Here is a 24,578-nt window from a genome sequence, read left to right as displayed (position 1 = left end):
CAGGCAATTTGATCTTCACTGAAAATTATTGAAGTGATAATTGCATGAAATTATTAATTGAAGCTTCTAGGTGAAGAACATAGTGGTGATGCTACCTCTGTCATGCAAGTCCTACATCTACATTCGAACGTCTGTGTAAGCGTGTTGGATAAGAAACTTAGTCAAAAAAAATTACTATCAGGCTTGTTCAGAAAACTAACATCTTGCTGTGGAGATATTTTAAGCTCTACAAGTTCCTGGTTTTGTCTCTATCTCCCACTGGACATTTAAAATAGAACTGATTAGAAATGATAAGGAGAAGATAATCACTAGATGACTTCTGAATCAGTGTGAGCCGCTTAAAATGTCTGTAAAATTTAGTTTCATTATATAATCTTATCTAGTTTCATCCAGGTGTTGTTACTGAGTGGTTATTTGTCCAGGTAAGAGCTCCAGAGAACCAGTGCATCCAGTTTCTCTGGAGGCAGTTATGGCATCCGAGGGGCTCTTTGCAGCAGGGTTAGATCATTGGCTCAGGGCCTGTGCTTGTGCAAGGACATCTGCCAGAGGAGAGTCCTTTACTCATTTTTGGGAAGTTGACAGAGGCTGGGAGCCAGGGTCCAGCTGCCTCTTCTGCAGGCAGCAGCTCATCCTTGTATGGTTGGTGCCAAGCTCTCAAGTGGCCACGGGCTCCAGTGCGGTAATTTTGACTCAGAAAGTCCCTGCACTGCTGGCTCTTTTTGGCAATGGATCCTGCTGTGGCGTGCTGCAGCATATCAGCTGCTGTAGACACATCCAAGATAGTGTTTTAAACTCTGTTGAGCTAGTCAGGAAGAGATAAAACTTGTGTATAGTCAGGTCTGTAAAGTGAACTCCAGTAAACTTGGTTTCAATTAAAGAAAGAGTATTTACACTACTTTTATCTGCTGGTTTAATAATGTGATTTAAAATCACATCTTCAGTGGTGTGTGGACAATTTCATTGTGCAGACCAGCTCTTAGTCAGATCAAAACTTCCTTAAATCAGCGGGTGGAGACTGAGAACTCTCAGATGCTACTCTTGATATGGCCATGGGTTTTTTTTCCTTGCTTTGTATATGTGGGTTATATACATGCATTGTAAACCCAAGAAACTGTAAACACTTCTGCACCACGATTTTTGTCTTTATAGTGGGAATAGTTCTTTCCTCTCCTACTGTCTGCACTACACTAAAGTCCTGCAGCAAAAGGTGCTTATGTAAAGCAAGTAATTAGTAAATTGAGATCTTAAATAGGAAATTGATGTGACTTGATTTTTGAGGGAAAATGTTTTTCTGGTAGAAGTTCTTCTTTGTCTCCCTCCCCTAGGGGTGGCATTGATTTATGACAGCATACTTAATTCTCCAGTTTTTGTTGTGGGTTTTTTTTTACTTTTTCCTGTGATTGGTAAATATTCCTTTCTAGACAGTGTGACTTTAGAAAATCAGGTAGGATTGGTACATGAGTAATTTACAAGTAGGAAGCCCCTTCCTTCGTGTTTTGGGTCAAGAGAATTTGTCAGCTGATGGCTGCTGTAAAAACAAATCATGGCCCTGTGTTCTTCAAAAACCATTCTAGTGTCGTGGCCTATGTAGTCCACAGAAGAGCCAATTAATCAAGATATGGTAAATTGGTAGCAATTCTTAGTCCAGCTCAATGCAGTTTCCAGAGTTATTGTTTGTCCAGAGTATATATATCCCAAGGAGAATCAATTGTTATGCTTTGAATAAATCTAAAACTGTAACATTTTATTGTGACTGTATGGAATTTCAGCTGGAGCCATTGGCTTTTGTTTAATCTTCGAAATAAAACTGGTTCTAATAGTGTGAATGTGTGTTGTTCTTGTGGATCTCTTCTGTTTGAGGTGAGTGTAGTTCTTGTAAAGACACGGAATTGTGGTGGAAGGGACAGCACTGCTTATTGTTTAGGAAATCAGAGGGTTTTAATAATGCAAAACACCTTGAAGTAACTTGGTCAAAGCTGACTTATTAATGGTGAATCTGTGTTCAATTAAGGTGTTTATGTGTTTTAATAAGAAAAAAGTAAGCACAAGTTCAACCAGACTTCATTGTTTATTTTATAGTGATGTCCAAGCAAAGTTATTCTTGCTTTTTCACAGCTTTTGCTCGAAATGTGATTTTTATTGGTATAATCATGAATCTTAAAACATTTCCTTTTCTTCTTTTTTATTTTTTAATCCAGTGGGAGGAGATTAGTGGTGTTGACGAGCATTACACTCCAATCAGAACTTACCAAGTGTGTAATGTCATGGATCACAGCCAGAACAATTGGCTGCGGACAAACTGGATCCCGCGCAACTCGGCTCAGAAGATCTATGTGGAGCTCAAGTTCACCCTGAGGGACTGCAACAGCATCCCCCTGGTCCTGGGCACTTGCAAGGAGACCTTCAACCTGTATTACATGGAGTCTGATGACGACCACTTGGTCAAGTTCAAGGAGCACCAGTTTACAAAGATCGACACCATCGCGGCCGACGAGAGCTTCACGCAGATGGACCTCGGCGACCGAATTCTCAAGCTGAACACAGAAATCCGTGAGGTGGGGCCCATCAGCAGGAAAGGCTTTTACTTGGCTTTCCAGGACGTGGGCGCGTGCGTTGCCTTAGTGTCGGTGCGGGTGTACTTCAAGAAGTGCCCTTTCACCGTCAAGAACCTCGCCATGTTCCCGGACACGGTGCCCATGGACTCCCAGTCGCTGGTGGAGGTGCGGGGCTCCTGTGTCAACCATTCCAAGGAGGAGGAGCCCCCCAAGATGTACTGCAGCACGGAGGGAGAGTGGCTCGTGCCCATAGGGAAGTGCTTGTGCAACGCTGGCTATGAAGAGAGAGGCTTTGCGTGCCAAGGTAACGATGCCCTCCGTGTGCGTAGCTCTGCTCTGAGCAGGGGCTTCCCCGTGTTTCCCTGCCCCCTGTGTTGGGTTGTGCTCATTTGCTCCAGGTTCTGGAGAGAAATCAATTAGGTGTTAAAATCACCATGGAAATGGGGTTTGTTAAAGCTGTGTAAATAACGTAATTTGCTAAAAATACTTGGTAAGAGTCAACAATTGATTTTTAGTAACATGTTCTGTAGCAAATCTAGGCTCTCTTACCACTTTTGGACTTTCTTCCAGTCTACAATAGTTTTCTTAAATGCTTGTGTCAAAAAAATGATTTTTTTTTTTGGGTGTCTCTTTTTCTTTTAAACTTTGTGGCTTGATGTATGACTTTTGCCACTGAGCTGTGTTGGTTAATTGGGATTGGCTGGAAAAAAAAAAGTAGTAATGTTCCTGTAGCATAATTACTAAATGCAGGTGCATTTGAAAAATTGATAGTTGAACTTTATTCATAAATACTCATGTATTTAACTCAATTTCCTCCAAAGTTTTGATTTCTGCAAACTGTGGTTATGTGAATGCTCCCAAGAACAACAGTACAGGGATTTGGGTTTTTTACAGAAATGGTCTTTTAAATCTTAGAGAACTGCATATTGTATTTACTAATTTTCATATCAACCAAGGTGAAAGCAGCTAACATTTTTATGCTTTTTATAAAGTTACATTTGAAGTTTTGTGCTGATTCAGTCTTATCACAGAGTGCCTTGAAGGGTGCTGGCTGTGGGCAAAGGGTCTTCCATTAAATATGTAAGTAAAAGTTAGACAGTAGTATCTGGAAATCCCGTGGATGGAAGAAGAATAGCTGAGATGTTTACTGCAGGTGGTGTGTATGCATAGAACAGAAATTTAAAGTATTCTGAACCTTGTTGGGACAGTGCCTACTCCTTTTTATCAGTCCTGCAATAATACTTGTGTCAAACAAGTCCTGGGGAGATACTTAGAGCCCATCAAACCATAGCCAGGTTGTTGTGAAAAGTATAATCCTAAATAGCATGAATTTTTCTCAGAAAATGCCAGGGAGATGTGTGGGGAAGGGGGTAAGAGTGTTCTTGCTTTGATTTTCTTCTAAGTAGATTTAAAATAATTTTTTACCCTTGAAAAAATTGAGTAGCCAGGTCTGAGGATGCTTTTTTGAGGTTAGGTACTGATATTAAGAAAAAAACCCAATTAAACTCTTCTGTTAAGAGCTGAATTCAGGGGAGGATATTTTATTGTTCAGAAATGCTTTAGCCAGGGCCTCCTACAGCTGCACTTAGAAATGCTAAAACAGGAGCAATACTCTTTTATCCACTGCCTATGTTCTTGCTTGCCACAGAGCCTCTGGTCCTGTAAATGGTTGAAGGCTGTTGGTTTAGAGTTTCAGTTACACGTGAGCACAAAGAGACAAGCACTCCAGAAAGCGTCACTACAACTAAGCAAAAGGAAAGCTAAATAAATTAAACTAAACTTTTATTTAAAATGAGTTCTCAGATGCTTGGGGCAGGCAAGGTAGCTCCTACTGAGTTCTACAGAGAAAATCAGACCATAGAATGAAAATATTTTTCTGGTTTTTGTTGGTTTTTTTTTTCTCCCATACCTTTTCTTTTTTCCTTTTTTTTTTTTTTTTTTGCTTCCTTGCTCACTGTTGATCAAGGGGGTTATATATGATGAAGCTGTTAACAATAGTGACAGGTCCTTCTGGTTTATTCAGATTTAACATAGAATGTTCTACTGACTTTTCTTGGAAGTCATATTGATCAGATTCTTTCAGTGTGATTGAAGTGGCTCTCTGGAAGCAGGAACTCAAAACCTCCTGTTTGTCAGCATTGGTGATGCAGCAGGAGTTGGAAAACTCAGAAAACCAGTTCAGTTTTCACCTCAGCCTCAAGGCTGCCCCTGCATCTTTCCTTTTCTTTTTTTTCTCTCCTTTTCTTGCTCCATCTTCTAGGGTGTTTAGGGATTTTTGTGTTTGTTTGGGTTTTTGTTTTTTGTTTTGTCACCAAAAGGGCAGTAGAATGGGGATTGTAGCAATGCAACACCAAAATGGTGTTATAAGCATGGGCTGGAATGAAGGCATAACTAAGGAAAAATAAGTTTTAGTTGAAGTCTAAGGAGCAATTAGTAACAGAGGTAATTGTCTTCCTAGTAGATGAAAACATTTAAGAGCTTAGTGTCCGTCACTACTTGATCCTGCTTTCAGACTGTTTCTGATTTTGTTTGTTTCCATAATGATGTTTTCACAAACAGTGTCCTCTTGCATGAACCGGAGATCATCGCTGAGGATTAAAATGGAGGACCTTAATGGTATAAGGTCAGCCTATATAAACTTCATTCAGAACAGCTTTTCTTTGTACGTGGAAAACTTGGCCTCCCAAATAACACAAATTTCATCAATTTCCTTGACTGCTTTCTTTTCTCTGCATAACCAGGAAAAGTCAATATAAACTCAGACCATTTTTTGTTATTGGTGTATCTTTTTATAACACATTTTTATGTAAGCTGTGAAAAGCCAGCTCAGCTGATGGGTTCTTGCTGGATGGAATATTGTCCTGTTCTGGATCCTGTTGACTGATTTTACATGTAGAGCAGCAACATCCCTACCTGTCAGTCAGTGAAAGAACTTCACTGTGACCATCCTTGTCCTCTTTTTTGTGTGTTTGTGGAGAAATGATTTCCCAAAAATGATTTGTAGACCTCACTTTGAGGAATTCTGGTATTTGTGATACACTTTGGTTAACAGCTTAAGATTTAATTCCTCCTCTAGCAAAGGCTTGTGCTCCTGCTCAGTGTTTGGAGGGATTAGGTTTGTCTGAAGTAAAGTAAGATGTGTCAGGGAGCAAGCTGGAAAAGCCACCCTTTCATACCTGTTTTCTCCCTTAATTAATACATACGTTAGTTAATTAAAATGGTATATGTCATACACTGTAAGCTGTTTGTTATTACAGCTTTGTGAGTACCACAGGGATCCTATTTAATCTTATTCTAGTATTTCATGGTTGAACAGGACTTCTTCCTCACAAAGTCTTTTATAAATTATATTTTCCTGCCACTTTGACCAAGCTACATCTTTCTGGCATCTTCTCTCTTAGAATTAGTGTGTTTTAATTAGGAGGAAAAAAAGCCAGCTGTCTGGAACTACACACTAAGCTTAATGCTTTCTAATAATCTCCATCCTGCTTCTCAGTCAACAAGGAAAAAAATCATCTTTTCAATTTGTTCCCCATCAAACAGGCAGAGTAGATCAGGTCAAAGGTTTGTCTGTCTTAATATTGTTTCTCTGACAGTGACTAATGGCCTTAAGTCTCTTTAAGGTTTTATGGCAATGGATGCCATGTCTTGCGTTGTGTGAAAAACATAATTCCTTGCTGTGTTTAAGCCTTCTCTTTTAGAGTCACTGGGATAAGTTTTTCCATGTCCTTGTATAGTGAGGGAATAACTTCTCTCTTTTCAGCTTCCATATTAACAAGTTTCAAGATCCCTTTCATGTCTAATATCTCATCTCTAATAAATACATTTGTTCTGAACTTTTCCTCTCTACTAGTGCCTTCTTTTTTAGAGGACAGACTAACTGCTCTGTACCTCATCCTTTTTGACTGCCTCTTCAAAGTAAACAATGTGATTTTTATGAAAAGGGTAATGAGTCTTGTGTGCACTATTTAAGTTTCGAGTGCAGGAGGAATTTAGAAAGTGGCTTAGAGTTTGGAACAGCCCAGAGATTGAAAGAAAGCATTCACATCACCTGCCCAGTGAGGGATCTGTACATGGAAAAGCTTGACTCAGTTTTGTTTTGAACACAGTAGAAGAGATAGATCTCACTAGCTGAAGGTTGGTTAGTTGGTGTATTGGTATCAAAATAAATGGGAAAATGTAGGCTAAGTGGTAGAAGAACTATCTGTAGTTCTCTAATGATCTAGAAGGCTCCTCAGGGAAATAATGGAAGCCTCATTTCAGGAGTTGTTCTTAAAAACATTGCAGTAACCAGATGATAAAGGGAGTCCTGCACTGGCAGGTCTGGACTAAAAAATCTTTTCCGTCCTGAATGTGTCTATCTGTTGTTGCTTTATTTCATGCACTTCAGAAAGACCAATTGGACATGGAGAAGGTTGTTTTTCATTGCAATATCCTTAATTAGCAAGCATGCAGTGGGCAATTGTTTATCCATGTGGGACTATGAGTGAGCTTGAATGCTCTTTTGAATGCTTCCAACAGGTGACCTTTTAGACCAAAACCAAATTTTCTGGCTCTGGTTATCAAATGAAAAATTTAAATAGGTAGGCCTGAACAGAATGACCCAAAAAGCAGAGAATAACACTTTATGCATGGTATTGTTTCAAGGTGTAGTTCTAAATTTTTGTTGCTGGAATTGAGTAAGTCTGAACTGTAAACTTCCTCTGTAATACTTTGTAATAAAGTTGTAAGTCTTAATGATGAGTGACTGATACATTTTCTATAACAAAGCCAGAAGGAAAAAGAGAGTGGAACCCTATTACAGCTGGTGAGGGGTCAGTAGCTCTGACCGAGGAAGAGGTGGCCGGTCCGGAGAGATGGTCCCAAAAGGAATCGCCTTCCCGAGGCCCGGTGTCTTCCCTCAGCTGCTGGCAGGAGGGTCTGTGCAGAGGCTGTCAGCTCTTTAGTGATTGTCAGCTCGTGATTCCAGCTCAGCTCTGCGGGGCAGCCTCCAGGCCAGACCAGGGAGAGACGAGAGGCCCGTGTAGCTGTTCCACACGAGGCAGCTTTATTGGTCCGGCAAAGGGGAGCCAGGGATGGGCATCTCTCTGCCCTCGCAGGGGCAGGGGGCTATAGCTTTATAGGGATACAGGGGGTGGGTGTCAGAGGGTAAAGGCCAGTGGGCTGCAAAGGATCTGCATAGGGTCTCCCAGAGGGTTCTGGGTTTGTCGTCTTCTTGCCGTAACTGAAGAGCAGCTGCCTTCCCAGGGGAGTTCTGCTGGGGGATTGCTCAATCTCCTTATCTCAGCAGACGTCCCTCCGGGGCACTGGTTGGGCATACCCTACAGAACCCAACAGTCCTTCCTTATGTATTTAACTTTTGGCTATTAATCAGGTGCATTGAATGGGAGAAAAGGGAGTGAGGGGTAAAGGAGGGAGAGGTTAAGTTCACCCACTGTGCCTGGTTATCGCAAAAACTACTTCACAAAACTTTCCCTAACACTAAATTTTTCAGTGCTTCAAGTTGTGCAGTGAGTATGTCCTAAATCATGTTTCTCTCTCTGAGTTTCTGGAGATATGAAAGGAATGCCATCTGTGGCTGCTAAATCTGAACCATCACATACATTGCTTAATTCTTTGAGTGGAATGACTGCTTCACTTGAGGTAAAAAAATATAAAACACCATTAATACCAAGGAAGCAGAGCATTTCTCCAGACTTCTTTTTTTTTCCTCTAAGCTTTAAATAGCTATTTTGTCTCTGCATAAGTAAATCTAATTTTTACTTTCCCAGATCAGTAGGAAAAAAATATGACTTTACATGTAAAGGGAAAAAAGATACTGTGAGGAACTACTTAATTTTGGGCAAGTGAAAACAGAAAGAAGGCACAAATGCTTTTTGCAACTGCAAAGTTTCCCTTGGAATTAATTGAGTGGCTTGGATGTGTTACTTACCCTGCAAAAATGTGTGGCCTTAACTCTTAGACTCTGCACAGGAGCAATTATATTTAATAAAATGTAGGCAGTGATCATATGGAGATCATACAATATAATAATGCAGCTATCAAGAAAGTTTCCTTTTACATGAAATCTGAAAAAAGCTGGGGATTCAAATTTTTTCAAGCAGAGGTCTGAGGGGTGTTTTTTACTCCTTTGGTTTGTGTTGTTTTGATTTTAAAAGGCAGGAGAGATGCTTTTTAAAAGGACTCTTAATCTTTCAAGCTGGTAAACTAAAATGACAGCAGCTATAAATTATGAATCACTTTATTTGTAAAATATTCATTGTTTTCATCCACTTTATATTCTGTAAGTACATAAACAGAGCACAACAGGGAAGGATTTACCTTCCTGCTTAGAATTTATTTAACTCTTATGAAAGTTATGTAGAACATGTCTGGATGCTTTTTATGGGAGAAGAATTATGTTGCACTCAATACTTCCTAAAGATCCCGGCCAACTTTTTATGTAATATTTTCTGACTGTCACAAGTTTGGGAAATATTCTCCAATTTGTTCATCATAAGCAGTAGATATAAAAATGCAAGTTTTTAAGGCAAAATTTATTGGACACAATTTTATGGTTTTTGTCCACATCTGTCACAAATCCTGAAGAAAAAAAAATCATTCTGAAATTATTGGAAAAGAGATTTTTTTGATATAATACTGTGCACGTTCTCATATAAGAAAAGTGTTTGTTCAGCCCTTTTTAGTTTCTTGAAACAAATCTTTACTAAATTTCTTGGAGATAGTGATAGAAGTATTTAAAAACATTATTATAAATATTACTATAAAGTTTTTCATGTTCAGTGATTAGGAGCTTAAATGTAACATTACTGTTAAGTGTTCTTAGTAAACTTAGCAATACATCTCTCCAAGTTGTTCAGTGCTGCAGTGCCAATATATGGCAGGACTAGATAATTTAGAATTAAATTTTTGTATTTAAAACCACTTGGGAAATGAAAAGGTTCACTCAGAAAAAATGGAAATACTTGCCAAAGTGTTAATGACTCACAAAATGCAACTTAGTATAGCTGTATGTTTGTTTAATCCAGATGTGTTGCCACTTTATAAGTGTTTGTTCTGCTACTTTGTGGGTGTGTTGACAATTCCTTCCTTGTCTTCCTTACCTGCTTTTCAAGCAACAAAATGACCAGCCCGGTCTAAACCCTACAAAAAAACCCCTCCACACCACACCCCACTGCCTGGAACCCAGACTTTCTACAATTTAACAAGTTTGTGACACATTTGCTTGCTCTTCTTAATGCAGAAGTTCTTGCCTTAGTTCTCTGACACTCACGTGTTCAATACCCCTGAATTTGTGTGCAGGGTTTTCCTGCAGGAATCTTCTGGATGTCTGTCACCGAGAATCCTAAGGGATCTCGCTGGCATTTCCTTAACCTTTTCACTTTAATGGGTTCCCTTCTTAGGAGGCTTTCAAAAGATTAAAAACTAAATAATGAGTATCATCCTCGGCACGTTTCTCTCGCCGTGCCTTGAGTGATTTTTCAACCTTGGAGCTGCAGGAGGATTGCATTGTCAGTGGGAATTCAGGGAATGTTGCCCATCGGTTCCTCTGACACTGGCAGAGTGTAAAGAGCCGTTTGACAATCCCCTATTAGTTCCAGAGTGGGACTTATAAAGGCTAACAGGGGTTTGCATTGCCACTGACAGCTGGCACTAGGCTTTAAATAGAGAGCAATTGCAGCAAGAGCTGTGAGTTTTGATAACACACAACTCTGAAAATACTCTCAGAGTAAGGACCATCTTGAAAGATGAGTACGAGACGACGAGAATCTTCTCTGAGTCTGCTGCTTCTCAGCGTGAAGCGCAAGATGTTGTGAAAACATGCTGTTGGCAGACATCTAAATAACCAGCAATTGATAGCAGACTTTATTGAAACACTCAGGCTGTGGGAGAAGTATCAGCATTTGCTGTTTCTTGGATGACAAACGGAATAACATTCAGTTCATTTGTAGTGCTTCATCCTCCCTGAGTTTGAAGTTGCAGTTTTATTCTTTACAGCACGCCAGGAAAATAATAACTTGCACTTCACACAGCCGTTTAGGGAGAGAAGATGCAAAGTTCAAAGAATTTGTTGGTAGCTTCAGCTTTAAGTACCTGCATCAGGTACCCTGGCAATTAGTGGGGGTGTTGTTCTGAGGCAGGGACAGACCTAAACAATGACAAATCCTTCACAGGTCAAGGAGGTGAACTATTTCACTGTCATGGCTCTGTGGGTTCAGTGGTTGTCTACTGTAAGGTTAAAATTTGATGTGATAATTTAGAACAGCTGCTCTTTGACAGGAAGATTCACTTTCAGCAAGGGAAGAGAAAGCCATATGGTAAAAGTTGACACTGTGCCAGACCTGAATAGCTGCAGAAGTGATACAGGACAGTTCTCTTCAACACTATGCTCAAAGTAAGGCATTTTACTTGCCATTGGTGTTTCCAATCTGTGTGCTTTTTTGAATCATAACTTAACTGACCTACAAGTACTTTTTCCTAGTTATTTTTATATAATACTTTTTATTAACAATGATGATTAATTGGCAGAAAAGGGTGGTGGGCTTTAAAAATACACGTTCATAGCCCTGTGCAGACCAGTCTTTGTGCTCTAAACACATATCAAAGTTTCATAGAATGTTTGCTTCAAGATTTTCAAGCTATTTAAAATTTATTGTTAGAGGATGTGTCCCACACTTTAATTCAGATGCTTTTAGCAAAGTAATTCACTTAAGTGATGCTGCCTTTATTCACATACTTAAATTTTAGTAAATTGAGCATGTGAAATAGCATGAAATATCATGAAATTAGTAATTCCCAGTGCTCATCCTAAACAGAAGTGGTCAATAGGAATAAGGTGGTCATCAGGAGTTCAAAATCTTATGCAGAATTCATCTGTCCCCCAATTTGGAGGAGGGGAATCACTTGTCACAATAATTAGTTCTAGGTAAAAAAAACCCCAAAACATAGACTCCTTTTGATCTGGCGGAGATTTTTAAGGGAAGGAGAATAACAGAATAAATTACTTAGAGTGCCCAGCTCTTACCTTTAAAAAGTGCCACTAAACAAGTGACCAAAACCTTCCACCAGCAGTGCACTTGCCTCTAGAAATACTTTTTTTTGGTGTGTCCCATTCCCCCATCTCCCCCCCATAATGAGGATGGGACAAAAACCCGTTGTTTAAAGAAGAAAAAAATTCTTTCCTTCTCCAAGAAAAAGAAAATCTCTGAGGTGATTATAGTAAAGCAGTCAAATATATTGAAATGGTCATCTGTTACCCAGCTGAGCTTAGAAAAGACCTAAAGTGTGGCAAAAATTTTAAAGTCAAATATGAAACATGTTCTTTGATGTTCTGCAACCCTATACAGAGGTCATTTATGCAGAGTTTGACCTAACCTGACCAGCCCCTTTATCTCTGTAAGAGGTAATTTTAAGATTAAGGTATGTACCTATAGAATTGTTCATTTATAAATGTCTTCTGTAGCATTTTTTTAATGCCACATTAATAGTAGGGTGCTGTAGAATCCAGTGAGTAAAAATTCCTCCTCTGTTTTGCTAATGAACAGCATAATGTAATTATTATTATTATTATTAAAAGATATACAAGTGAATTATTCAATAATATGTAATTCAGATTTAACAGGAGCACCTCCAGCTGCTGTAATGTGCCTCTTTAGATGCCAGAACAACTTGAACTCTGAAGGTCTAACAGGATTTTTTTTCCTGATTTTGGTAATGTGATCCTAATACTGAGATGACAGCTATGGGCAGTTTATTTTAAGAAGCTACTCTTCAAATCTGTTCTAGGAATTTTCAGGTTTTGCTCCCAAAAGAATAATGTGGAAAACTAAAACAGGGCTGAGGGACTGTGACTTGAAGTGGAGTCAAAGTGTATTAAACACGAGTATGAGATCACTGTTGCAGCTGTGAGACTGGAGTTATCCTGGGGAGGAGGAGCCTGTGTAGGAACCAAGACTGAGATCAGCTGAAGAAGTAGCTGGTTAGAAATCTCAGGTAACCACAGCTAATGAACCTTCTGCTTCATTAATTAATGGATCATGCCTTCAGCTGCTACTTTTATGCAGTGTATAATGTCTCTGACTTTTTTGACTGTGTCCAGAGCTTTCACCTCAAGCTCATATGAATATACAGAGGATGGATATGAAATTTTTACGTGTGTGTGGCATTTAATAAGCAATGACAGTCCTGTTTCTCACACCATGTGAGCGGATGAACTGGCAGTGAAATTAACAGTAAAAGGGGAATCAGCTTCGGTGTCTCTTCTCTGCCCACACCAACCACAGCAGATGGTGGAAGAAAGCTAAAAGCATTTTTTCAGGAGGGTCAGAATAAGAAAAAGAGCTAGAGGAAAGAGAATAGAGAGAAAAAATCACCATAGTAAATAAAATATTGTTTCACTGAAACCTAAATGCTGCAATTAGTATTCTCAAAAAAGCCCCAAAACTAAGAGGCTCTCCTGAGAAAAGAAAGAATACTGATTTTAGTTCAGACAGGAGTCAATGGTGTCTTTAAAGGAAGATGTAAATCTCGTATGCAAGTTTGCTCTATGCCTAACTGCTAAAGATATTCATGTTTCAGGGGAAAAAAATATGGTGGCTGCTTCGAGTCCACGTTTGGGTATAAGGTAGATCTCACACAGAATTGGTCTGCAAATAATAATAATATCAGAACAGCAATAATGAGTGTGTTACACTGGGATATTTAAAGCCAGTGTGAGGTACAGTAAGCAGGGGCACATCTCCTGTGTCTCAGTGAGCCCTGTCTAAATGAAGCTGCAGACTAGAAAGGTTTATTGTTTTCTTAAGAGCCTTCCTCTCAGAATTCTCTCTCTGAATTTTGTCTGGACAGCATTTTAAGAATGTTTCCTTGATGTTTCTTTGTGTCACTGAATTTTCAAGGGCTCTGATGAATATGTACCTAGCAGTTTCTCAGAAATTATGGAAATTACATGGGGGGGTTGGACTGGAAGATCTCCAGAGGTCCCTTCCAACCCTGTCAGTTCTGTTATTCTGTGAAATTGAAAGCCCAAAGACTGCACCTAGTTCTAAACTCAGTGGATTCGGGGTTTTTTGAGTTTGAAAAGCCTTGTGTCCAGTGGATTTAGCCCTGCTCTGCAGAGTTCTTAGCAGAGGGACATGAAATAAAGTGCTTGTCAGTGGCCATGTCCACATCCATGGTTTCTCTTTGCAGGGATGACTCAGAGGTGCAGTTTATCATCCTCATCCTTTGGGAACAGCTGCTTCATGCCATATTCATGGACAAGCAGCTGCTGTGGCCAGGGAGGAGGTGTGTGTGCAGCACAGGGGAACTCAGAGTCCTCCTGCTCTCTGCTTTCTTTAGCTGCTTACAACAGGGGAGAGGAGGGTATCAGGTGATGGATCCCTCAGGGGGTTGGAGGAAGAGGGTGGCAGAGCTTTTTGGGCTGGGTAAAAGTTAATCCATGTTTGCCCTCACACTGCAGCCATGCTACTGATCTGTTCTAATCCACAGCAAATCCGAAATGTGATGACAATAATACAGCTCGCAGGAGTTTTCACCCAATTGGATTTTGAGTTTTACCTCTGATCCACATCTGCAGTGTGATAGCAACCTAACCTTTTAATTTTTAATCTCTTTCCTGACCAAGTAGGCCCTGCTTCCCCCCAAAAGTTAAATACTAGTGTTTAATTGAAAAATACACAATGCACTGCCAAATCCTCTGGTAAAAGCAGGTGTTCAGGCACAAGCCTGTTTAGTAAAGAGCTTATTTAAACATGGATTAAAGGCTTCTTTGGAATGGAATACGTTGGTTTTTTCTGCGCAATAATTACTTTCCAGAGCCAGTGTGTCTAAATGACTGTCTTAAAACTTAGTATGCCCTCTATCCCAAATTCTCTTATAATTTGGAATTATCTTATAGCTTGTTAGTTATCCATCTGCTGGGAAGCTTCCTTGTCTGTTTTGCAGTCAGGACAGCCAAGCTATCACCTCCTGCTTGCCCCTTGGTATCAGATCCCCAGATGTGCATCCCCAGATTGCAAATCCATGAGGTTGAAGTGGTCATTCAACCTACAGGTGTTTTCTTGCTTTTGTATGGTTTGGAGAAAAAAAAAAAAGCTCAGGGGGGACCTTCTCTCTGCTCTACAAGTGCCTGAAAGGAGGCTGTGACAAGGTGTGGAGTGGCCTCTTCTCCCAGAGAACTGCAACAGGACAAGAGGACACAGCCCCAGGCTGTGCCAAGGAAGGTTCAGGTTGGCCATCAGGAAGAGTTTTTTCCCTGAAAGAGGGCTGCCCAGGGAGGTGGTGGAGTCCTGGCAGTGTTCCAGAAACAACTGGACATGTCAGTGCCATGCTTTGGTTGACACAATGGTGTTTGGTCACAGGTTGGACTGGATGATGTTGGAGGTTTTCTCCAACCTTAGTGATTCCATGATTCTGTGCTCCTCTAAGTTATTTTTCTTAGGCACATCAGATTCCTTGCTGAGCTCCTGCCTTCTACATTAATCTGCTTGTTAGATTGGATGTTTGAAAGCAGGGAAGGAGTTTTATCCTGGATCAGTTTGGTCAAATCTATCAGATTCCCAAACACATGTGAACACAAGGTTATGCATTCATAACCTTGCTGTGGGATTCAGCTGATTTTGTGAGATCATGTACAGGACTCTGAAAAAAGTTGCTGGGAGTGAGGACTTTAGAAATTCTCTTGAAATCTTAGAGGTGAAATGTTTTGATACAGTTAAGACTTTTGGTTTTCCTTGCAGACTGTAAATCTGCTTTGGGGAATTTCACCTTGTTTTGTGGTGTTTCCTGATGTGTTTGTTGACTTTCTATAGACTGTTTCCATTACTTGAGAATCTGTCTGTGTCCAAAGGTTGATTTAAAAACAAACCAAAGAATAAACAGTGTTGCATATTCTCTTTGCAAACAATTTAGAAACACTTACTGGTTTTGGATAACAGTCATGTCCTGCAGTAATTTGAGAAGGTTTCTAGCTGGGGGGAAAAAAGAAAATGTGTCATTTTTTCCTTCCTCTAGTAATTATGAAGATTTTTGGAGTGAGATGTACTTGACTGTTACGTACTGGAGACTCTTGGATGTGAGCAGAATCGTTCACACCAGGTTCCATTAGGAATTCTCTTTATGTCAAGTTGACCACATGAAGAGATGTGACAACTGCCATTTTGTATAAAAGTTGAAAAAGAAAAAGATATTTATGAAGACAATTATTGATAGAGGTATTAAACATTCCCATTGGAGAGTCATCAAAAGTGTGCTTGAGAGGCTTTTGTAACTTCCAGTGAAATGTTTCCTAACAAATAAAGGCTTGTTCATTCTAGGGGAATTCAGTTGAAGAGAAATGAGTAAAAATGGCCAGTGGCTCTGGGAGTCCTTCTCCCTGAGGAGCAGGAGCACCTTCTGCACCAGCAGCCATCCATAGCGTCAGAGCATTCATTTCTCCCTTTGTGGTTGTTAACATAACTTTCCACTTCACCTTCTCACGCTGTGATGGACCTGCAGACCTCTGCACAGGCTGCTTTTCCTGCCTGTGTGCTGTGTTCCTGTTTTGGTAAGAGGGAATGGGTGGATAGGCAGGGGCAGATTTCCCACCTCTGAGCTGGCGAGCTCTTGGGCGCAGGATTGATGCTCATGGCTGGCTCGCAGTGAGAGCCACTGGAACCAGTGACAGAGACAGATGATGGCACGCTGGAGCCTGTCAGCTGAAAATGGCAGGGGCCTGAAAGAGGAGGAATGCTTTCCTCATCAGCAAGGCTTGATTTTTGCCTCCTGTGAAGGTGGGACATGGGGGGAATGGCTGCCTGGTGGACGATGTATTTTCCTTTGTCTTTACGTTTGAGATGTGAAGTCTCTAACCACATGCCAGGGTTGTTGCTTGTGCAGTCACTGAAATCAGTGGTGGAGTTCACATTGATTTAATGGGAAGAAGTCAAGAATTTCAAACAATCAGCTCTTGGACAGATGTGAACACATGTGGCTTTTTGATAAAATGCTGTGCCTCTTAAACAACAACATATCTCTCTACAGTTAAGAAAGCAGTGCAATATATTAGTGAATAAATTTTTGTATGTGTGAAATACAAAATCAAAATACAAATCAGGTCATGAAATTTGCAAAATTATTAGTTAATCAATTGTTTAGCTAATTTACCTAGAGAATATCTTTAGCTTTGTCAGTCACTCAAAATCACCTCTTTTTTGTATTTTATTTTATATTTTTGTATTGTGATTTAAGGTACAAGACAGTTGGTGTGCTAATAATATTAATCAAGTGGCATTCTTTTAAATTCCAGCCTCTGTAACTTAACATCAATGTGAACATTGAAACATTCCAATGAAGTATATAACATTTGTGTGACATTAATTCTAGTGAATGTGATCCAACTAGAAAACAAAAGTATTTGGCTGTGTGACTTTACTAATAGGTGGAGTCCAACTTTCAAATGATCAATTTAATAAGCAAATACTTAGTTAAAGAGATGCTTTAGCACATATTTAATCTAAAAATAGTATCTCACAAAACAATAAAAAGGCAGCAGCTGAGCTTCACCAGCACAAGTATTTGCAATAATTTTGTGTGTTTTAATGTAATTTTGTCCAGCTGAAACTTAGGTTAGACTGTAGAAAGCTATGTACACTCTGGTGTTTTTACAGCTCTCGTTATTCAGGATCCAGCCCTGCCATTGAGAAACTTAATGCAATGTTTGTACATCAAGGCTTTGTAAAAAAATAAATGTTTTTTATCAGTTACAAAAAATATCACCAGTGGCCCACACATGTTTTGTTACAGAAGAATTATGATAACCTGAAGGCTTTGTTTTTATTGCTTTTGGGTTTGGATTTTACAGAGTCCTCGTGGTCCCAGTTTCATTACAGCTTTACGCATGAAAAATGCTCCAATTAGCAATATATGGAAATGGTTTGCAAATGGTTTGCTCGTTCCCTGTAATTTAGGAGTTTGCATAAATTACTGCATTCACAGGACTGAACTTCCAGCATGCCTGCGGGCTTTGGGTCTGGGCTTCTGGTTCAAATCAGTCGATGCAATACCTTAAGAGAAAACCTGTCCTTTTCTGCCTTTTTTCTTGATGTGTATTTTCTTTTTGTCATATCTATATCTCTGTACAGATACGAGTATAGATACAGATATATATCTATATAAAATACATCGATACATCCCACAGAAAGAAGAACTGAAAGTCTATTCCCTCTGCATGCCTTGAGAGAGCAATTTGCAAAATACAGAATAGGGAGATTTATTTGAAAACATATGGAAACCGCAGGGGGGAAGCCTGAAGAGGCCACTTGCCCCAGCATGGGATGCTCCACCTTAACCTGACCAGAAGCTGCTGGATCAGGCTGGGTGACCCCATGCTGGGGTTGGCAGCCTGCAGGAGCTCAGTGACCAGGGAAATTTGCCTCTCAGGCCACTGCTGCCACGAAATATATTTCCCTGTCCATAAAGCCCAAACTTGCCAAAACATAGCGGAATTTTACCTAATGCAAGCTATGTGAAAAAGCAATGAATAACAGTTACACATTTCATCTAAAAAAACATAATATGAAAGAAAAAAAAAAATTGGCACGTATGTGAATTTAATTGAATTGGTGAATTGATTTGTTGGCATAAATAGTAATTGATGCTTTTAAATGTAGGAGGTCTGCTTTAAAGCTATTTTAAAGAACAAGCTACCAAGGCATGTGCAGTGAAAAGAAAACTTGGTGCAGAAATTAAGTATTAGAATTATTTAAAACCCCTAGAAGCTCTTGTGTCTGTAGCCAAAAAAATGTTTATTTGCTGGGCTCAAGCTGAACTGTGATTGGAATACTTAAATTTTAGCTTTTTTTGGCTGGTTTGCTATGAGTAAAGCTCATAATTCATTTAGAGCACTGTTGAGAAGTAATTATTCAACTAATGCAGTAAATTATTATGGTCTGAATGGGTGTTTTTTCTTAATGCTTTATAGTTTGTATCTTCTCAGCTTTGTCCATAATTGTTCTGTATTTTTTATGAGAGCTGAAATGTTCTTTTTTTAAGAGGCAGTCTCTGGCTCACTCTCTTTAATTCTGAATTATGAGTGATTTTAATCAGATGCCAGTTTCTGGCAGGTTTGTTGAGCTGAGGTGCTCAGTGTTGTCCTCTGCAGTTGTGTTTATATCTGTCTCCCTCCTCTCCCCATCTCTTTTCTTTTTTCAGTGTCCAGTGGTTGCACAGCTCACCCATATTCATATTTTTTTCTTCATCCTTGATACAATCTTTTCTTATCACCTGGATTCAAGTGAGCTCAAGACCTGTTTCAGTGCAGCTCATGCTCTTCACTCAGGACAATCATGGCTTCTAGAATTTCTGATAAATATCCCTCAGGGGCTTTTCTAGGGGAAGGTATCTCTCTAAGAATAGTATTGATTATCACTTCCTGACCTTCTTCACCGTGCCCTATTCTTGCTTCAAGTGTGTTAGAAGGATCACTGCTACAGAATCAGCCAGTCTGCTGTGTTTCAAACCTGATAGTTGCACACTGGAGAAGTCATTTCCCAGTTTTGGGAGCTCTTTTTTGATGTGCCGCCCTCCTGCACTGTCCTGGGTTGAGCTTGCCCTAGTCCCAGGCATGCTGGAGTGCTGTGCTGGGGACAGGGCTGGGGACTGTGGTGACACCAGTGTGACCACAGGATAGGGCAGGCAGCGCTAGCACTGCACAGGTGCTGCTAAAGCAAAGCCATCCATGAGCTCGAAGGATTTGGGGTACCTGGCTACTCCAGGAGGAGTGGGCACAGTGCACCCAAAAAGGGTTGTGAGAGGTTAAATTCCTGTAAGGGCTCAAGTTATTTCTGTGTCTTTTCCTTTATTTCTCTATTTTGTAAAATTTGCCTGCCATATCAGGTCCACAAAATCTGGTGGTTTTAGAAAATGTATTTTTAGTGAAGGTGGACCAAGCTACAGCTTAATGTTATGGAAATACTTTGTTAAATGAGAGATTTCCTGCTTCCCCTGCGTCTCACTGGATAGTGTCTCATTCATATTTCATTGTGCTGATGATTATGTTTGCTAAGAAGCCTCTTTGTTTAATGATCAATCAGGGAATTTAATTCATTAATCTGAAAGCAGTCTGCGGTACAATAAAATATCGTCTACAGATTACAAACAGAGTACTAAAATAGGAAGAGATGCAGTTGCTTGGTCACATAAATCTGTCACCCAGTGAGCAACAGAACCCAGCTTTCTTGAGTCTCATCTCTCTGCTTGCTTCATGAACCGTGGCCACCTCATCGCTGTTTGGGAATGATAAATGCCTCCCATTTATAGGCACATATGCATGTTCTGGTCATGCAGTAAACAAAGGAGCCTTTCAGTGTTAATGAAAGTATTCACAAGGGGCCAAGCCTGTGGTCCTCATGCAGACAAAACTCTTGTGGGCTCGAGTCAGAGTTCTGCTTTGAATGATTGCTAGACCAAGCTCATAATGTGTGTTTAAAGCTTCTCAGGGGAGGAAAAGAGCTAGCATGAAACAAATCAGAAGTGAGGGTTTGGTTTGCTTTTTCTTTTAGAATGAAAAAGAATAAATGTAGTATCACTATGCATGAGATCATATGAGAAAGCCCCTTGCAAGAGAAGTGAGGTGACTTTTGCTGTTTCTAAAATGGCTTTCCTTTAGGTCACTTCCTAAGTTTTAATTTTCATAATTCACCTGCCCAGTGACTTGCAGAAGAGGCATTGCTTTTGTTTGCTCAGAAATTGATGTAGGAATTGATGTAGGTTATGATTATCCTTAACATGAAAGTTTAGTGAAGGCTCTCACATTTTGTGTTCCTGCAGACACATTAACTGGGCTTTGGTTTTGAAATTTAAGTTTTGAATCAAATTTTTCAAAGCTGTTTTCCAACCTAAATGATTCTGTGTTGCTATGATTAATTCAGGTGCTGTGTTCTCCAGGCCACTTTAAACAAGTAGAGATGAAAAAAAGGACTGTGGACAGTTTTAAAAAACAACCCCACAGAACTCCCAGGCTTTGCCAGGAAATTGTTCTGGAGATGAAGGCACCTCGGAGTGCTTTGATAACACAGAATTTAAGAATAATTATGTTCATCTCACCTCCTCCATCAAGTGGACACTGCATTCTGAGGCGAAATAATCTCTTCCTCTCTTCCTCGTGGCAGGTTCATAGCTGCTTGAAAGAAACCATAGTGTTCACATATCTGTGTTTTCCTTTGGCAAATTCTCTGTCTTTCATTTCTATAATCTTTGTCTTTAACCATTCTAGGTTTATCTTTAGACGTTTTGTACAAAGCAGAATGAGCTATTCGAGAGCAAATGGAATAAAATAAAGTAAATTTGAAAATAAAAAATTGGGTCATGTACCATAAAGTACTTTCAAAGATGATATAGGGAAGGTTTTTCCTTATCTCTAGATTTTGGGTTTAGTTTGTTTTTTTGGTTGGTTGGTTGGTTGGGGTTTTTTGGTAATTTAAACACACTCCAAAAAATTAGTATTTTTGAAATACCAGGTGGTAGGCTTCCAATAACCTGATTTTTTAGGATGATATTTTTGGATTTCTATGCTCCAGCATAGGTGGCTCATTGACTTTCTCAGTCACCCAAATATTTATGCACATGCACACATCCTGTCAGTTTTGATGAGGGATTTCAGTCTTGATGGAGCAGTATTTTTGAGGAGAAAATTGTTTGGTGAAGGATTTTCCAATCAGCTCTAATCTTGCATGTCTGAGTAGCTTTGAAGTCATTCTGGTTTTGGAGAAGAAATACATGTCCTGCTTGAAATATAGAATGCTCCTACCGAAATAATCTCTGTGCAAAGGGGAATGGGAGCCAAATTCAACCAGGGATGACTTCCCTATTCCTAAAGGTATTATAGTTTTAAATTGGCATCACTGGTACCATTAGTAAAGGTACCAGTCACTGGTACTGATTTTTAAATTTTAAATTAAATACTAGTGCAAACAAAGATTGAGGTGAGAGTTTTGTCTCCTGGGAAGGAGAAAATTCCCACCTTTCTGTTTCTGTTTCTATCCTAGGAGTACCAGGATTAAGAATACAATTCTTCAACTTCCTACTCCTACCAAGTTATTTAAATTATCCACAAAATGTTAGGGTGTGAGATAGTGGTTTATATCCTCACAGTTCTAGAGGACATCTGTGGTTATTTCCTTACTTAAAGCTGTTTAATTATTGTCTAATTGCACTTTAAATTATGGCACTACTATCCTTGAGACACTGTGGATGCTGAAAATGCCATCAAAGATTATTAAATACAAAGGCACCTTCTCTGGAGCAGGAAATCGCTTTACCACAAATACCTGGAGTGTAGGGAAATATTCTGAGGAAGCATCAAACACTATTTGTCTTTTTTCTGTACTCTTTTCAGGCAGAGGCAGTTACAAAAATAGTCTCAAGTATAACAATAGAGTCTCTGTGGATGTCTGGTCTTATTTTATGAAATACTTGTTGTAGTAGTTCTTACACTTGTAAAGGTATCGGTTCTGAAATATTACCCTTAAAGAAGAAAAATAGCTTTGCTTCAAAGTGCCATTGAGAGTAAGTAGATGTAAATGCAGAATGGGTGTTGAGTAGAGAAAGAAAAGTAGCACCAGAGGTGTCAAGTCCCAGTTTGTCTCTGAAATTAACTGGTATTTTACATGTTGAGTGCCATGTTGCTTAGGCTATGCACTAGTGATACCCAATATATGAATATTGAGAGGGTTATATTCAACTGCCTCAGGTTTATGATCTGAGTTTACTGAAATACTTACTCTTCCTTTACACCAGGTGCGAATTCATACTTCACACATAATAGATCTGAACTTCAAAAACTGGAAAGCAGCAACAGCCCCAGGAAGTCTCCCCCTATCCCCATCTTTTTTCATGACAGAAGGTTGTGGATCTCACATGAGAGTTAATTTTGGTGGAACTGAAACGTGCTCCTGTTGTATAGATGTATTTGATAAATTACTCTCATGTTAATAAAGCACCAGGGGCCAGGAAGGGGGATATCAAGTGAATCTTTATCAAACCTGTCAATATCTCAAAGTAAGATTATTTCCTTTTCCCTGGAGCTGTGGCAGAGAAGTCTGAGGACAGTGAGAGAAACATCTATGAGGAGCCTGGATATTGCTTTCCTAGATCCAGGTATGGTAATACTGTATATTATTTTTCATTATTTTTATTGTGTAAAATGGGTTTTACTCCTTCATTTGAAAAAAAACCCAACCAAACAAAAACAACAACAACAAAAAAATGGTTGAAAAAAAAAGAACTGGATTTTCCAGATGATTAAACCTTTTAAGTAGCTGCACTACCAGACCCAGACTTACAGAGCTCAGTACTGGTATAGCATCTTTTTCTTTTTGTGCCTTTTCTGAAACAGCATAACTAATCAAGGCACTATTTTCTAATTATTTCTGTGCAAAGTAATTTGCTTTGTTCTTGTCTCTCAAGTGCCAGATTGCTGAAGCTGAACCTCTGCTCAGGCGCCTCTTCCACAGACAGTTTCATATTTCAGTGAACCTTCTCCTGGCCTGGCTGACTTGATTTATAATAGCTGAGGTTAGTGGGAAATTAAAAATTAATTAATTTCAATGAATTTGTAATCAAGCAGAGTGGCCTGAGCCGTGGAGGTGCTAATAGGTCTCTCCTGGGTGTTCCTATCCAACCAGCTGAGCCTTTAGGGTGTAGAACATCCCAGTGTAGGCAGAGGGTCAGGGTTTTGGGGCTGTGTCTCTTCTTGGTGCTGCAGGTTAAGGAAGGAAGTTTGACAGCTTTTTAAACACATTAGTGGGACAGGGACATCTCAGTGAGTCATTGGAGTTAATTTTTGGGATCTGCTGTTGGCCTCTGGGATGCTGTGGGGTGCTCACTTCTATCCTGTGCAAGCTCCAACCTCTTTCATAGGGAACAAATTGAAAGCAGCTCACTCAACAGTTCAAAAGACCCCTAAATGCTCAGGGATCTTAAGCTTTTGCAGAGGAATACATCATAAATTTGAAAAGACTGAATCCATCATCTAAAAAAGAAAAAAAAAATCCCCTCAATATAAATTTTTTTATGGTAGGGAGATCATTTCCTGTTAACTGCCCCTTTCAAATGGGAACATGGGGGACCCGAAGCACTGGTTCTTCTCTCTGTTTTTCCTGTGAGAGAAGAAGATATTGATGGAAGGAATAACCTCAGTGCATTACTTACCTCAGTTTTGTGATATATTTCAATGCAAGATCAGAAATTAGATCCTGAAACAGTAAGATACAAAGTGTTTCCAACCTCCCCTAAAACATTGTGTTAAAAAGGCAAAAAGTTGTTATGTCAGCCTGACATCCCTTTCTTCCCTGGTGCTCTTCATCATCCTTTCACTTCTCTGGTGGCTTGGACTCTGATATTCTGATGATGTACAACTCAGCTCACTCTCTTCAAGAAAAAGAAAGTCAAGAAGAAATGGTTGTATTTTATGGATACAAAACCTTCAGTGAAGCTGAGTTAAGCCTTGTGATCCCATGGAATATTTTTTAAATTTTTAATTTTAAAAGGAGAAAAAACAAAACCTTTTTTTTTTTTGGATGGTTTAATTGAGGTGCTTAGAGAAGTTTTGAAGTTTGTTCCTGTCTGAAGACAAAACAGAAGGTTGAATTAATATGAGACTAATTTTAACTCTTTTCCAGCCTTAATGATGCATTGATTCAGTGATTCTAGCAGCACAGAGTTCCACAGTGTATTTCTGATCCAAATTGAAGTGGAAAGAGTCTCTCTCACTCACAGTGATGCTGAGCTTTCATTATTGGATCTGTGGCTGGTGGGAATCCAACCACAGCTCCACCTGATCAGCTTTGAAGGTCACTGAGCCTTTGAAGGCTCAGAACAAATGGATGCATTATTAAAAATCTCTCCTGTCCTCACACTATGCTGCATTTGTTTATTTATTTAAGAATCTGGACAGAGTGAGAAAAGCAGAGGAATAGTCTCGTGGAGCATCCCTTCAGAATTCTCTTGATTGCCAAAATGTGATTTTTGTGTGCATGTGTGTGA

The 24,578-nt window shown here is 39.6% G+C and overlaps 1 protein-coding gene across 5 annotated transcripts in view; it reads left to right on the top strand.

The window, feature by feature from the left end:
- EPHA3 (EPH receptor A3) overlaps positions 1-24,578 on the top strand; it is a 186,284-nt gene that overhangs the window by 57,076 nt on the left and 104,630 nt on the right. For all 5 annotated transcript variants that reach the window (XM_042037906.1, XM_042037903.1, XM_042037902.1 and 2 more), the window contains exon 3: positions 2,199-2,859. In XM_042037906.1, coding sequence (XP_041893840.1) covers positions 2,199-2,859 — 661 coding nt within the window. The remainder of the gene's footprint in view (positions 1-2,198; positions 2,860-24,578) is intronic.

The sequence above is a fragment of the Corvus kubaryi genome, unplaced genomic scaffold (assembly GCF_017639235.1).
Source record: "Corvus kubaryi isolate FWS band 111438036 unplaced genomic scaffold, C.kubaryi_AGA036_p1.0 37391, whole genome shotgun sequence".
NCBI lineage: Eukaryota > Metazoa > Chordata > Aves > Passeriformes > Corvidae > Corvus > Corvus kubaryi.
Note: the sequence above shows the minus strand (reverse complement) of the source record. Positions and strands in the feature narration are given on the sequence as shown.